This window comes from Phyllostomus discolor, chromosome 4 (genome assembly GCF_004126475.2).
Source record: "Phyllostomus discolor isolate MPI-MPIP mPhyDis1 chromosome 4, mPhyDis1.pri.v3, whole genome shotgun sequence".
NCBI classification, from domain to species: Eukaryota; Metazoa; Chordata; class Mammalia; order Chiroptera; family Phyllostomidae; genus Phyllostomus; species Phyllostomus discolor.
In genome coordinates, this window is record NC_040906.2 from 21,429,133 (window position 1) to 21,443,925 (window position 14,793).

At 33.0% G+C, this 14,793-nt stretch overlaps 1 protein-coding gene across 4 annotated transcripts in view; it reads left to right on the forward strand.

The window, feature by feature from the left end:
- KANSL1L (KAT8 regulatory NSL complex subunit 1 like) overlaps nucleotides 1-14,793 on the forward strand; it is a 112,873-nt gene that overhangs the window by 36,834 nt on the left and 61,246 nt on the right. For all 4 annotated transcript variants that reach the window (XM_036022908.1, XM_036022907.1, XM_036022906.1 and 1 more), the window contains exons 3-5: nucleotides 435-576; nucleotides 8,764-8,961; nucleotides 11,242-11,363. In XM_036022908.1, the coding sequence (XP_035878801.1) occupies nucleotides 435-576; nucleotides 8,764-8,961; nucleotides 11,242-11,363 (462 nt within the window). The remainder of the gene's footprint in view (nucleotides 1-434; nucleotides 577-8,763; nucleotides 8,962-11,241; nucleotides 11,364-14,793) is intronic.

The following is a 14,793-nucleotide window of genomic DNA, read 5'->3' on the forward strand; positions in this document are numbered from 1 at the left end:
CATAGATTTAGATCTAGCACAGTTCGAATGACTTCTCTGATACATGACTTTTTGTGTGCAACATCTGGTTGCATAGAAAAGCTTCATGTGACAGTTTTTACATGGTGTTAGTATTGTCATTCTTGTTTCCTTTTCTTTGCTGGCCCACTTCTATTTCAACCCTTCAGCATTAATTAAGTATTAAGTAGCAAAGGAGATTATCCTACTGTTGGATAGTAATATTGAATAAAAACAAGTGTTTGTGGAATAGAAAGATAAGAAAATTATGTCTTTTTCTTTGATAAGAAATTGATATGCCATCTTCAGTTCATGTAATTAGATGTTTGGGAAGGAAATTAGGATTGTATGACAGGAGTCAAGGAAGTTATTAAGCAGCCTCTGTGAGAACTTGATTGCCTTTGCGCTTTGACTAACAATGTATGTGTTGTTCACAGTAACTGTAGTACTGAATGGAAGTGGCTTGTAGACAGAGCAAGAGTTGGCAGCCGATGGACATGGCTTCAAGCCCAGATTTCAGAGCTAGAATACAAAATCCAACAACTAACGGATGTCCATAGGCAGATTCGTGCCTCCAAGGTATTTTCTGTGTTTTTCTGTTCTTTAAAAACAATTATACTGTTTGAGTTTCTCCTCATTTCTCCACACAAAATAATTATTACAGGTTTTGTAAAAATGTAGTGAATATTAAGATTTTTGATATATTAATTGCTGTAAATTGAAGCTATCTTTGTAATGCCTTTGTACATATATTGTGATCATTTTATCATACTTAAGCAATTCAGAACTTTGTTGGGTTTCAGTTAATAGAAACGATAAGTATTTTTTGTAAACCTCTACTTTGTTGGCATTTATTTTATCATATGTAAGAAATACTGACTGTATCTTATTGATATTTCCTTAGATTTTTTTGTTTTGTTTTAAAACATAAAAAGTTGCAGAAAGCAATATGATGAATGCTTGTGTACCACCCTCAAGTTTATCGTATATTAAATTTTTGCTAGTATGGGTTTAGCTTCTAGAATAAAGCAGTATCCATATGATTGAAGTATGTGTGTAGTCCTACCTGATCCCATTCTCTTTCTCTATGCCACTGTAACCACTATTCTGATTCCAATATTTTTTGATATTATTATGTATTTTTTTATTTTATTAAATTTAATGGGGTGACAGTTAATAGAATTACATAAATTTCAGTATATATGTTTTTATATTAGTGGCAGACAGGTATCTATGTATTTCTACAAATGATATTTATTTTCCATGCTTCTGAAGTTTATATAAATTATACTACAAACTCCTTTGCACTTGCTTCTTTTTGCTCAGTATACTATTTATGCATTTTTATACCTCCTGTATGGTATTTAATTAAATGAGTGGAATTTTATGAATACAATGGATTGTTTATCTCTTCTCTTACTTTCTTTTGATAGGCAGTGTTTCTATTTTTACACCAGTAAAAGCAATACTGCAATGACTGTCTTTTAAGTTTTTTTTTGTGAGCCTGTGGAGAGCTTCTCTTGGCTATATGCCTAAAAGTGGAAGCAGCATGCTGGATCTTAGGCATGACTGTCTTCGACTTTCCTATACTCACTGATGTGATTGGGTAATAAGTATTCCCACTGGCCAGCTCCTGTTTCCTCCACATTTTTGCCAACATTATATAATTTTTGACCTCTTGATTTTTCCAGTGTAATGGGTGTGAAATATTACTTTATTGCTGTTTTGTTACTGAATGTTGGAAATTGGGCCTCAGTGTAATTAATTATACTTTTTTTTGGTCTAAGACTAACTTATCCATTTTACTGTCTTTGGGTGGTGGTGGTGTGTGTTTGTGAATGAATTCAGATACTATTCTTGGTCAATTGTAAATAGTACAAATCTCTCGTGTTGTAGGGTTTACAGTCTGTTGAGTGTAAATATTAAGTAAATGATTACACAAATAAATACAGGTTTAATTCCAACCATGGGAAATTTAACCATGGGATTTCCTCAGCTTGCAGATATATTGTTTCCCCAAAATTATAGGCTGTTTGCTTGAAACGTGGTATATTTTCCTGTAGAAGCAATAACATAAAGAGTTCTTTTGCAATTCCATGGATCTAAATATTGCTAAATATCTCTTTATAATTTGTTTTTCTGGGAAACTATTCTACATGGCAAAAATGTGGAAAAAATATTGTAATGGAGATAATACTGTAAGTATTAACTGTGATTGGTCTGAAAAGAAAAAGCTGTGAAGGAAAGTTTTTGAACCATGTGGTTAGCCCAACCCCATCTATGGTCTACACATAAATAAAGATTAATAATGTTTAAGCTTTATCATGAGTTTATTTTCTGGTAGGAGAATTAGACCACATAGCTGGATAGTTGCAAGTAATCTAATATGTGGAGTGATAACATGTTTTTAATAACATACAGAAGTGGCATAGAGAGAATACTTAACTCTTATTTTAGAGGTTAGCAGGTCAGAGAAAACATCAGTAAAGAGTTGATGCTTCAGTATGACTTTGGAGGATAAATAATAGTTTGCTCAATGAATCAATGGAACTAGAAAATAGAAAAGGGCATTTCTTAAAGGTTTGAAGGCAAAAAACAATTTTTTTTTTTAGGAATAACATAGTAGTATAGCTTGGAGCAGAAAGTATGAATTGTGCAAGGACAGGAGAGGAAGGTAGACAGTAATGAAATATCGTTTAATGCATTTTAGAATTTGGTGGTGATTTCTGTAGGAAGGTGGGTAGAAGGACAGAAATAAAACTTTGGTCTGACTGGTTCTATCAGCTGGATTTGAGGGCACTATGTTCAAGAATAGTTTCCTGATGGAAGTTTCCTATTCAATTACTATAGCAACTGTTTCTCATTTGTAATTTTGTCTCTACTGGGGCCTTCAGTTGTAGTGATTTCCCAGTCCTTTGAAGATCACCAAATATCTGCTCTTTGATCACGTTCTTGAAAGGATATATCCCAAGCATTTTATATAGTAAAAGGAGTTTTAAGAATAATTCAAGTTTAAAACAACTTACAAATTTCCAAGAAAGTGGGTTTCCAGTTAAATTGATTACTAACTTTTATGTCTGAATCTAGACAGTCTAGTTTATACTGCTTTGACTTGGGAAAATATATTTAATATTCTGTTTGTTTTATGCAGTGCTATATAATTGTTAAACATTTTTAAAAGTTTGATTATATGTTTATATCTATTAAATAATTTTAAGGAAAGAAATGTAAACTGCCTAGTAATAATTTATATGGCCTGCCTTGGCCAGTACCTGAGTTGATTAGAGTGTCGGCTTGTTACGTCAAGGGTGTGGTGTGGGTTTGACCCCCAGTCAGGGCACATACAAAAAAATCAAACAATGAATGCATAAATAAGTGAAACAATAAATTGATATTTTTCTCTCTCTCTTTTTCTCCCCCTTCCCCTCTCCCTCTCTCCCTTCTATTTTCCCTCTTTCTCCCTTCCTCCCTCCCTCCCTCTCTCTCTCTCTCTCTAAAATCAATCAATAAATAAAAATTTATATGGCTTTACATTTATCTTGGTTTAGGCTAGATGTATATGTGGCCATTTGTTCTCTTAAGAATGACATTATATTTGTTTTATGGAAAATGTCATTAAAATTATGCTCTTGAAATACAATATTTATTTTGATACTTTCTTCTTACATTTCTTAGGAATTAAGATATTTAATTGCTTATTTGTCCTCCATGTAGTTGAGCTGCTGTTATACTTAATAGGAAAATAAGTGCTTTCTTTGCTCTTACAGCTTCTTGAGTTATTATAAGGAAAAAAAGCATTGAGAATAGTGATTATTTTGAGTGGACAGAAACTTTCTGTTTAATATATCTTGAAAGGAATGAAAAATATTCTTCTAGGTTAAATCAGAGATAAGGGGAAGGGAAAGAGATTGATAGATACTCTTTTATAAATAGTCTGTTTAATTAAGTGCAGGAAACACACATAATAGATTTACTAGTAGTGTTAGGTCTTTAAGCTGTCATTTGCCCTCTGTTTAACAGGTTCCAGGTGGCCTAAATTTTTAAAAAATTTTTAGGAAGAGGAAAGCAGATATTAACATCTCTTCTTTGTTCTTGTAACAGCTTTGTAACACATTACAACTTGCATATTTCTCCTTTTCTCTACTTTAGCTGTTCAGTAAGACAACAGCTTCTTCTCACATTTACAAAAAATTTTTAAATAGTTATTCTTGGTTGAGAGGCTAGCTATGGTCTTTCTTTTACATTTTTGTTTGTTATCCTGTAATAGGGTCTTCTACATTTTAAATTGTACATTTCTTGTGTTTTAAAATTTTTATTTAAGTTTTTTGCTTAAAATTAGTCTCGATGACTTTATATAAATAATAAAGATGTTGCTAAGACAATTGTTTCTTTTTTTCACATTATGTCTCTTCTAGGAAGACCCTGGGAGTTGGGGTGGGGACCTCTCTAGTGTTATTATCAGAAACAGTTGTTTCCTCTGGGGAAGTTGATTTGCTTTCTTCTCGTGCTAGAGTTTTCACTTGTCTCAGTTATCTCAATCCGTAATTCTAAAGAGTTTTCATATCTTTGTTATTTGACTTGTTTTATCTATCATTAGACTATTCCTGATTTTTAAAAATTCAGTTTTATTGAGGTATAGTTGACAAATGAAATTAAAAGATATTCGAAGTGTACATGGTGATGACCCAACACACATGTTCTTTTTCTGGTTTTTAAGAACAGAAACTGTCTCTGCAGTGTCTCCAGAGGATGCACTCCTCTTCCCTGTTCTGTCTTCTCAGCCATGACAGAGAAGAGTCATGGTCTGTTCTCCTCACACTGTGAGAGTTTCATCCAGGGCAGTAGTTTAAGGGAAAAATAGATTATGAAGTTGGCTATGAGTCTCTCCCCAGTTAAATTTTAAAAATACTGTTCTTCATTGAACTAACTATATTAGGGCCCCTACTTATAAAAAAGGTAGTGTAGTATTTTAACAGTTTATAAATTGGGCTTTTGAACTTAAGAATCAGTTTTTCTGTAGAAATATATTATAACTAGGGATTATGAAATCAGGCTAATTCACAGAGCCTGGCACATAATATAAACTAATCAAACCAAAGAGAATTACAGTTAAATTGATATGGTAAAAACTTGTATTTCTTTTGCATGAGGTACTTGCAAAAAACTTAATAAGAGACTTGTACAAATTTGAATGGACAAATGATACATATTTATCAAGTCTAATTTAATTTTTTAAATATCAAATAAACTTCTTTTAAGTACATGTTTTTTAGATTTCTTGACAGCCATATTTCTGCATATTAGGAAAATGATCATTAAGATGGGATTAAAAATTGGATCCCCTTTACTTTTTAAAGTTACTTGCATTGTTGTAAGTATAAATAAAAATAAGAATTTGATTTTTTGTGACTTCTGGCCAAGATGGAGGTGTAGGTAGACACACTGTACCTCCTTGTGCAACCAAAAGAAGGACAACAACAAATTTAAAAACAAAAGCAACCAGAACTGCCAGAAAATCAAACTGTATGAAAGTCCAGCAACACGGGAGTTAAAGAAGAAACACTCACCCAGACTGGTAGGAGGTGCGGAGACAGGCAGCTTGGCATAGAGGACTTGCAGCAAGGCGGAGGCTGGAGGGCTGGGATGGGTGAGCTGGAGGCTGGCGGACAGCGAGGCAGCAGCTGGCAGAGCTGGTGGTCCCACATTCGCGTGCAGATAAACCGGGAGGAACAATTCAGGAGCAAGACAGACCAAGCAACCCAGGGTTCCAGCGCAGGGAAATAAAGCCTCAAACTGCTGACTGAAAACACCTGTGGAAATTGAGGTGCCAGGAAAGACTCCCAGCCTCACAGGAGAGTTCGTTGGAGAGACCCACAGGGCCCTAGAACGTACACAAACCCACCCACATGGGAATCAGCACCAGAAGGGTCCACTTTGCTTGTGGGAAGAGGGGGAAATGACTGAAAACCAGCAGAGAATGGAGCAAGCACCATTGTTCCCTCTCAGATCCTGCCCCCCCATACTGCCTCACGAGGCAGCGACGTGGGTTGCGCCCTGGTGAACACCTAAGGCTCTGTCCTTCACTATGTAACTGGTGCATCAAGACAAAAAAAAAATGGCCCAAATGAAAGAACTGATCAAAGCTCCAGAAAAATTACAACTAAGTGACAAAGAGATAGCCAGCTTATCAGATACAGAGTGCAAAATACTGGTAATCAGGATGGTTATGGAATTGCTTGAATATGGTGGCAAATTAGAGGAAAAAATGAAGGCTATGCAAAGTGAAATAAAGGAAAATGTACAGGGAGCCAACAGTGATGGGAAGGAAACCAGAACTCAAATCAACGGTTTGGAGCAGAAGGAAGAAATTCAGCCAGAACAGAATGAAGAAAAAAGAATTTTTTAAAAAATGAGGAGAGGCTTAGGAACCTCCAGGGCAACTTCAAACATTCCAACGTCCGAATCATAGGGGTGCCAGAAGGAGAAAAAGAAGAGCAAGGAATTGAAAAGTTATTTGAACAAATAATGAAGGACAACTTCCCCAATCTGGCAAAGGAAATAGATTCCAGGATGTCCAGAAAGCTCAGAGAGTCCCAAAGAGGTTGGATTCAAGGAAGCTCACACAAAGCCACATCATAATTACATTAGCCAAGATTAAAGATAAGGAGAGAATCTTAAAAGCAGCGAGAGGAAAGGAGAGAGTTTCCCACAAAGGAGTTCCTGTAAGACTATCAGCTGATTTCTCAAAAGGAACCTTGCAGCAAGAAAGGACTGAAAAGAAGTATTTGAAGTCATGAAAGGCAAGGACCTACATCCAAGATTACTCTATCCAGCAAAGCTTTCATTTAGAATGGAAGGGCAGAAAAAGTGCTTCCCAGATAAGGTCTAGTTAAAGGAGTTCATCATTGTCCAGCCCTCACCATATGAAATGTTAAGGGGACTTATCTAAGAAAAAGAAGGTAAAAAATACGAACAGTAAAATGACAACAAGCTCACAGTTATTAACAACTGAACCTAAAAACAAAAACAAAAACAAAACTAAGCAAACAACTAAAACAGGAACAGAATCACAGAAATGGAGATCACGTGGAGGGTTCTCAGCAGCGGACAGGGAAGGGGAGAGAGGGAGAAGAGGTATAGAGCTACCTACCATTTAAGAAGCATAAATGGTGGGTAGAAAATAGACAGGGGGAGGTTAAGAATAGTATGGGAAATGTAGGAGCCAAAGAACTTACATGTAGGACCCATAGATAAGAATAAAGGGGGGAATACAGGTGGGAGGGGGTGTGCAGGGTGGAGGGAAATAAAAGGGAAAATGGGACAAATGTTAACAGCATAATCAATAAAATATATTTATAAATAAATAAATAAAAACAAGAATTTATCTGTTACTTTTACCAAGTGTCAAGGTATATATTACTACAAAATCATAAAATGTATGTTTAACAACATGACTGTGTTCATTGTACAGGTTTATAGTCACTGTAGTATAAACTGAACTACTCATACATAGCATATTATACTCCATAGGCAGTTTTCATCCTATAAGTAGCACTCATACGTGATGTAAGCTGACCCACAGCAGTCATTTAATTTGTTCCATTTTGAAATATTGATATTTACATTAATGTGTTAGTCTGTTTTTCATTTCAAGAATATAATATTTTAACCACATGAAGCATTTAATACCTTTTCAACTAGCCTGTAGGGGCTTTTTGGCATTTTGCAAAAATCTACATCTACTACATATTATATAATAACATGTATTATTCTTCACAGGGGCTAAAAAAAAGAGTAGAAAGGGAAGAAGTTTTGTGGTGAGAACTAACTATAAAATCATTAAGATCTTATTTGCACACTCCTTTCCCCCTTTCTCTCCTGTTCCCATTCCCTCTGAGAGGCCTAAGGGTGATAGCAGTTGGAGTGAACCAGCTGGGAAATGTGGGAGAAAGTTTAGCTAGCCATTTGAAGGAAAAGCACCAATTTTTTTTGGACTGTAAGATGCACCTTTCCCTTACATTTGGGTCTGAAAAATACTGTGTGTGTGTGTGTGTGTGTGTGTGTGTGTGTGTGTGTGTAGAGGAAGCTAGATCCCCACTTACTCCTTTGATTACTTACATTTCAGAAAATACCCCATCGACGTCAACAGCTTGTGTCTTTATTATAAGCTCACCCTAAACATCAAGAACTTTGGCCCGGAGAGTCCTTTTTCTCAATGGTCAGTGACCATTCCTGCCCATGGTCACTGACTGGCAGCAGCAGGCTCGGGGCCTGTCCTCACAGGGCTCTGAAAGGAGTTAATGTAATGTTAGATTGTTGTTGGATGTTTATAAATTTGGTATTTTAATTTATGAAAATGGGAGTGCTCAAATATAAAACTCAAATGGAGAGGCTAATAACCAAAGTATCATAAGATTAAATCAGGAAATGTTCTAAATTTCAGTCTGAAATGTTCATATTCTGCATATAAGCCTTCAGCTTTATTCTAAACATGTCACACTTTTAATGCTAGTAACTAAAACCAATAAGACAATAACTGTATGTATATAATTTATGACAGTATTTTACAGGCTCAATCCATCAGGCATACATGTTATTTTAGCTGCACATGTTTTAAATCAGTCTATTTTTAAAACTACTTTCAAGTGTGTATTCTCTAATTTCCAAGGGGTAATAAGAAGCATGGTTTCAAGTGCATTATAACATTAAGGTTAATTTAGCAGTCAATTTGTTTTGATTTCAACTCTTTAATTGCCGTTTGCCTAGGGGATAGTGATCCTAGAAGAATGTCAACTTCCAAAAGACACTTTGAAAAAACAAATACAATTTGCAGACCAAGCAACTTCATTAAATATTGCAAGGAACCCTCAGATTCCCCAAGAGAGTCAAGACCCTTTACCAGAACAGGATTTTGAAATGTCACCAAGTAGCCCTACACTGCTTCTTCGCAACATAGAGAAACAGGTAATGAGAAGAGCACAGTGTGAGTGGCATGAAACGACTTCTAAGTTATACTGTTTAAATAAATGTGCGTCTCCTTGGGGTATGGGTTGTTAAAGTTGGCAATCTGACATTAAATACAATTCAAATACTTAGTATATGACTGGTATCTATTATATTATTGATTTAATTAAGATTATTTAAATATAATATGTAAGGTATTAATTAGTAATAGCCAGAGGATGATAACTCATTTATACTAGGGTGGAAAAATCTTTTTTTCAAACAAAATTCCTTATCACTGAACTTCTTTCACAGGGAAAGAACACTGCTTTCACCTAGTAAATCTGAATGATCAATGATTATTTGAATAATTTGTTGACAGATTTTTAGTGAAAGGTAATATTGGAATATGGGTGCTTTCATAAACATGATCATGTAAAGTGGAGTGAAACAATATACTTTTCTTCACTAATATTTGTGCAAATAAATGATCATGTAAATAGAACGTTGAGTAAGTTCCTAATAAATTTTCACTATCCCAAATATGGTCTCAAACATATGAGATTTATTGGGCTGAAGTGGGATGGTTGTTAGGGTAAATCTAAGTAAGGGTTGGTTGTAATGTTGTTCCTCTGGGCCACGTGTTCAGACATATCTGACCAGTGACCTCCAGTGGCTTAGAATATTTTGGATGATATTTTTGCAGGCAGAAAAGAGTATGTCAGTGTTTCAGACTGGAAAATAGACACTCTGTACATTTCTTTGCATGAATAAACCAATAAATGCTTGATTACTGGATAAAGAATTGATGTGTATTGTTAATTTTGAATATGAGCTTCAATCTAAAAATGAGTAGTAATTTTAAATATAAAGTTATTAAGTATGCATTATTTTTCAAGAAAATAAATGGTGAAAACATTTCAAGGCATTTTTCAAAAAAGATTTTTTGAAGAATTCAAATTTTAGATTTAGTATTCTTGAATCTTATTATTTCTAATAGCATGTCGTTAGTTTCATACAAATGAAGAGTTTAAAAATAATTATTTCATTTACCTCTACTCTGTATAGTAGAATATCTTACATTAATAAAATGATGGAATAGGTCTATGGATTTTTAAAAATGTAGTCACATGATATGAAGTGAGAAAACCAAGTTTTAGGAAATTGATGTGTCATGATTTAATTCAAAGGGAGGGTGTGTGCATACGCACACATGTTGTATATACACTAACGCTCACATGTGCTCAGACACTTACTGTAGAGGTATGAATATACACCAAAATATTGCAATGGCTTTCTCTATGCATGTGATTACAGGTGATATTCTTTTTATTTTTTAAATCTCTCCCTGCTTTCCTTTTTAAAATAATGAACATAGACTATATATGTAGTTAATAGTTGTCGTCATTTTTTTTGGTACAGTTTCTATTGGTGTGCTCTGTGTTTATTAGTTATTTCAGATGATTGTTTTGAGAATTATTTAATATTCATTACACATTACAAACATACTACATATATTTAAGCTTAGGATAAAGGGAAATTTTAGATACCTAAAAAAAAACCTAGATAATTTTGAATTAGAAAAAATAGTAAGAAACAAAGTAGCATGAAAGTCCAGCCTGAATTTGAATCAGAGCTCCATTTCTTATCAACTTTATAATCCTTGGTCAAGTGGCTTAATCTCTCTTTGCTTCGATTTCCTCATCTGTAATTGACCTTATATATTGTATTATCAGAAGTTCTAATATTATGTACTTTGTAGGTTAGTTGTAACAATTAGAAATATTCTAGTGGCTAATATAGTGCCTGGCACATAGTACACACTTAGTAAATTACAGCTAGGATTTTTGTTATTAATTTTGCTGCCTCAAAGGAAGTATTATTAGATGCTGTTAGCTGACTTCAAATGTTTTAGAGAACAGGATGAGTAGATAAAGGAACTGTAACAAAAAAGGATATGAAAAAGGAGTAGTACTTTAAAGTGTAAATTTACATGTAAGAAATAGAAATATGAGTAGCTGTCTAAATCATTTTTGTAGTTTAAAATACATGTATAAGGGTGGGCAAAAGTAGGTTTTGCAATAGTTTGTATCAAAAGTAATATAATTATTATTAAATAATAATACAAGAATAAACTGTTTCACATACCCACTTCTGTAAACCTACTTTTTGCCCAAACCTGTATTTACTATAAAATATGAACACTTACTTGTTCCATGAGAAATTAAGCATTTAATAGACACTAAAAGGCTGTCGATTTAACTCACATTTCTTGCTTAGCAGTTGACTGTTTTCTTGCAGAGTGCACAGTTGACTGAAATCATCAACAGTTTGATTGCCCCTCTCAACTTGTCCCCAACTTCATCACCCCTCTCCTCCAAATCCTGTAGCCATAAATGTCTGGCCAATGGCATTTCCAGGAGGTAGGTATCAATGGGGTAAATTTGCTTCCAAATTTGCCTTCACGTATTTTTTTATTTTGTTTTTTGTTTTGTTGTTTTTTAAGTATTACAGCTTTTTTTCTTTCTTAAGCACTATTAGAGTACTATCAGTAGACCATAGATATATTTTTAGATAACATCAAACATATATAATTAAGGTAAGTATAAATCTGAGAACAAGGGAGACAGCTTTCCAGGAAGTTTTATAATGTTTCTATAAAAAGAAAAACAATGATACCATATGCTACAGATTACTGCTTTATTTAATACATCTTCCATTTGGTACATTTTATATTCTTAAGCTCCATAGTGCCCTTATAATGCATTTTGAGACAAAAGATTCTAGATATGGTTTGGGTATAGAAGAATGATAAATATTCATAAAATTCAATTAAGGTTTACACAGCCATTTTGTGTCTCAGTATTTATAAGGTGAATTTTTTTCCACATGTAATTAATATAATTCCTAGAACAGTAACAATTTATTATGTTACATGATATATAAATATACAAAATCCTGATTTTTGGGGGGAATAGCATTTGTACTTTTATTTTGCTTATTTTTCTCTTTGAGTTTTTCCTTTCAAAGATGAAATTATAATTAAAGATATTAATAGAATATAGTTTTGTTGCTTCATCTACTATTTTTCCAATAATAATGTTCAATAATGTGGACATCTTTGCTTTAACCACTATAGAGGACTAAGTATAATTGAGTGTTGGGAAATTTTTATATTAATAATTGTATGATTATTAATAAATTTTTAAAATATAACTTGAAAGGAATATTTAGACTATGGTGAAAATTATGTTAAATGGCTATCACATTCTTAATGAGACTGGTGAATCTAAACCAAGTCTTAACGTAGAAATCCTATTATTTGATTTTTAGTTCTAGCTTATTTTAAAAGTCTAATATTTAATACTTTTACAGTTTTACATATACTGGGTCATTAGTTTTTTTAATTAGTTTTGGTTTACTTTTTTGTTGACTTTATATTCATTCCTTATATCACCTATGACTCACTTTGAAAGTAAAAATTCTCACATGTTACTCACATAATACCATAAGAAAACTATGGTATATTTATTTATAAGAACATATCCTAATTAAGAAATCATAATTATAAGTTGAGCCATTAAATACTATCAAATTGATGTATGTGCATTGATGTATGTGCATTGTGATATGGGCCTACCTATTTTAGGTAATATTTTATTTACTTAACTAGGTATTACACATATACTTAGGGATGTGTGTGAATGTGTGTACATTTTAACTTACTCGCCTGTATAACTGGTCATTCATTTACAAAGCATTCATTGCATAACTATTTATTTTATGCTATATAGTCAACCTCCTAGGGATACAAAGATAAAGAAGATGAAGATATTACTTTTAAATTACTTGTACTCTAGTAGGTGAACCATGTAATTATTTAAAATATCATACAGTCATAATGGTATTATGTGACTTATTTGAATATTTTATTTTTAACAGTTGTCATAGTTGAAAAAGATACTTAGTAAAGATACATATATCCAAATGAAAGAAATGTAAAATTGGCTATGTTTACTAAATCATACTTTCTCAGTTTTGTCTAATAGTTAAAATGGCCTTGTTGAAATCAGGAGGTAATTGCCATCTTTCCTGATGTCAAGCATTTGTTCTTATAAACTATTTAGAAGGTTTATTTTAGAGAGTTTTTTGACAGGTTCAAAGCCTACTAAAATCCTTTGTTTAAAAGAATGAAAAGCAGAGAAAAATTGGTTCTTTATTTTTTGAAATGTGCTGATATGTGATTTAATTAATCTTACTAATTTTTTCTTAGTAATTTATGTTTAGCAACAATCAACATTTTTTCAAAATTATGTAAAACATTTCTTTCAGAAAGAATTTATTTTCATATTTGTTATCAAAATATTATGTTTCCCTTCAAGGAAAGATTGTTTTATTCTCTAACATTTGCTAGAAAATAAAATATAGCTACTTTTCATCAAAGAGAAGGTGAGCAAATTTTAAACCTTTGTTGCCAGATAACCAGCAAACTGCTGTATGAAACAAAAGATTTGGGATATACTCCTGGTCTTAGCATTTTTGTAAAACTTCTATTTGTGATAATATATGCCATAAAATATATACCATAAAAACAAATCTATTTAACAAGGAACATTGAAACTGGAGTATATTTCAGATAAGACAGTAAAAACTGAATGAAAAGCAGAAAATTTTGAGAAGATGTTGTGTTTGCGTCAGATGCCAGAGAAAGGTGCTGAAAAATGTCTCTTGGTCAGTCAGGTATAAATTGAGACCTTAGTGAGAGCAGTGTAGTGGCATGCTGGAGAAAGCAGTAAGAGCTGGTTAGTAAAGATGAGGATGGAGATGAAGTAGAGAGAAGGAATTGAGATTATACTTTCACGGCTGCTTGACTGTAGACTATAAAGTAGAATGGATGTACAAGGTCAAGTAAGGTATTTATTTTTCTTTTTGAGATGGGAGAAATGTAAGTAACTTTATTAAAATAAAGGGAAGGGAAAGAGCTAGAGATGGAGAATGTAGAAATACATATCACAAAGTTATGATAAAGGGACCTTATGACACGAGAAAATATATATTCTTCAGGGTGGCATAGAAGAGATTAAGATAGGTGTAGAGGTAGTTGTTTATAAAGTGGTTGGTTATAGCACAGTTAAGAGTGGGAAATGGAGTTGGAGGAGTTAGGCAAACATTTGGATAGACATTAACAAGTGAAATACTATTTCTTCTTTTTGTACTTCCCACCCACCACCTTTTATTGTAGCATGGGCAGCCCATCCCTGGAGAATGATATTATGTGGTTTCTAAGGGTTTTTTAAAACCCCTAAATAATACTTAATTGATATTGGTAAAACTAGTTATAAATGCGTAGTAGTGAAAAATCTACAAATTTAACAGATTATTTTACCTTATTGACATTTGGGGATATTACCATAGATTTTGAAAATGAATTGAAGAGATAGTCATATATTATAATAATATGAAAAAGCTTTATTTAAAGGTATCTATGTTGAAACAATGTGAAATTTATCTATTTATGAGCCTTTTGACCCTGTGAGTAATGTCGAATTGAGGCCTAGTTTTGTTTCTTGTATCTTGCTATTTTTCCAGTATGTTGTTACTGTTTTCTTTACATATAATTATATATGAAGAAAATGTCTTTCATACTCAAAGCTTTTCAAGAGTCACAGCTCAGTCTGTTTAATAGTATTCAGACTTGACACAAAGCACTTTCTGAAGATGTCCCTATTAAGCATATGAACACTATTCATTTTGTGTATTTAAGTAAATGTGAAGGTAAGAAAATTCATCATTTGAATAAAACTCTTCAAACTTCTGGTAAAATGTATGTAACATAAAGTTTACCATTTTAAC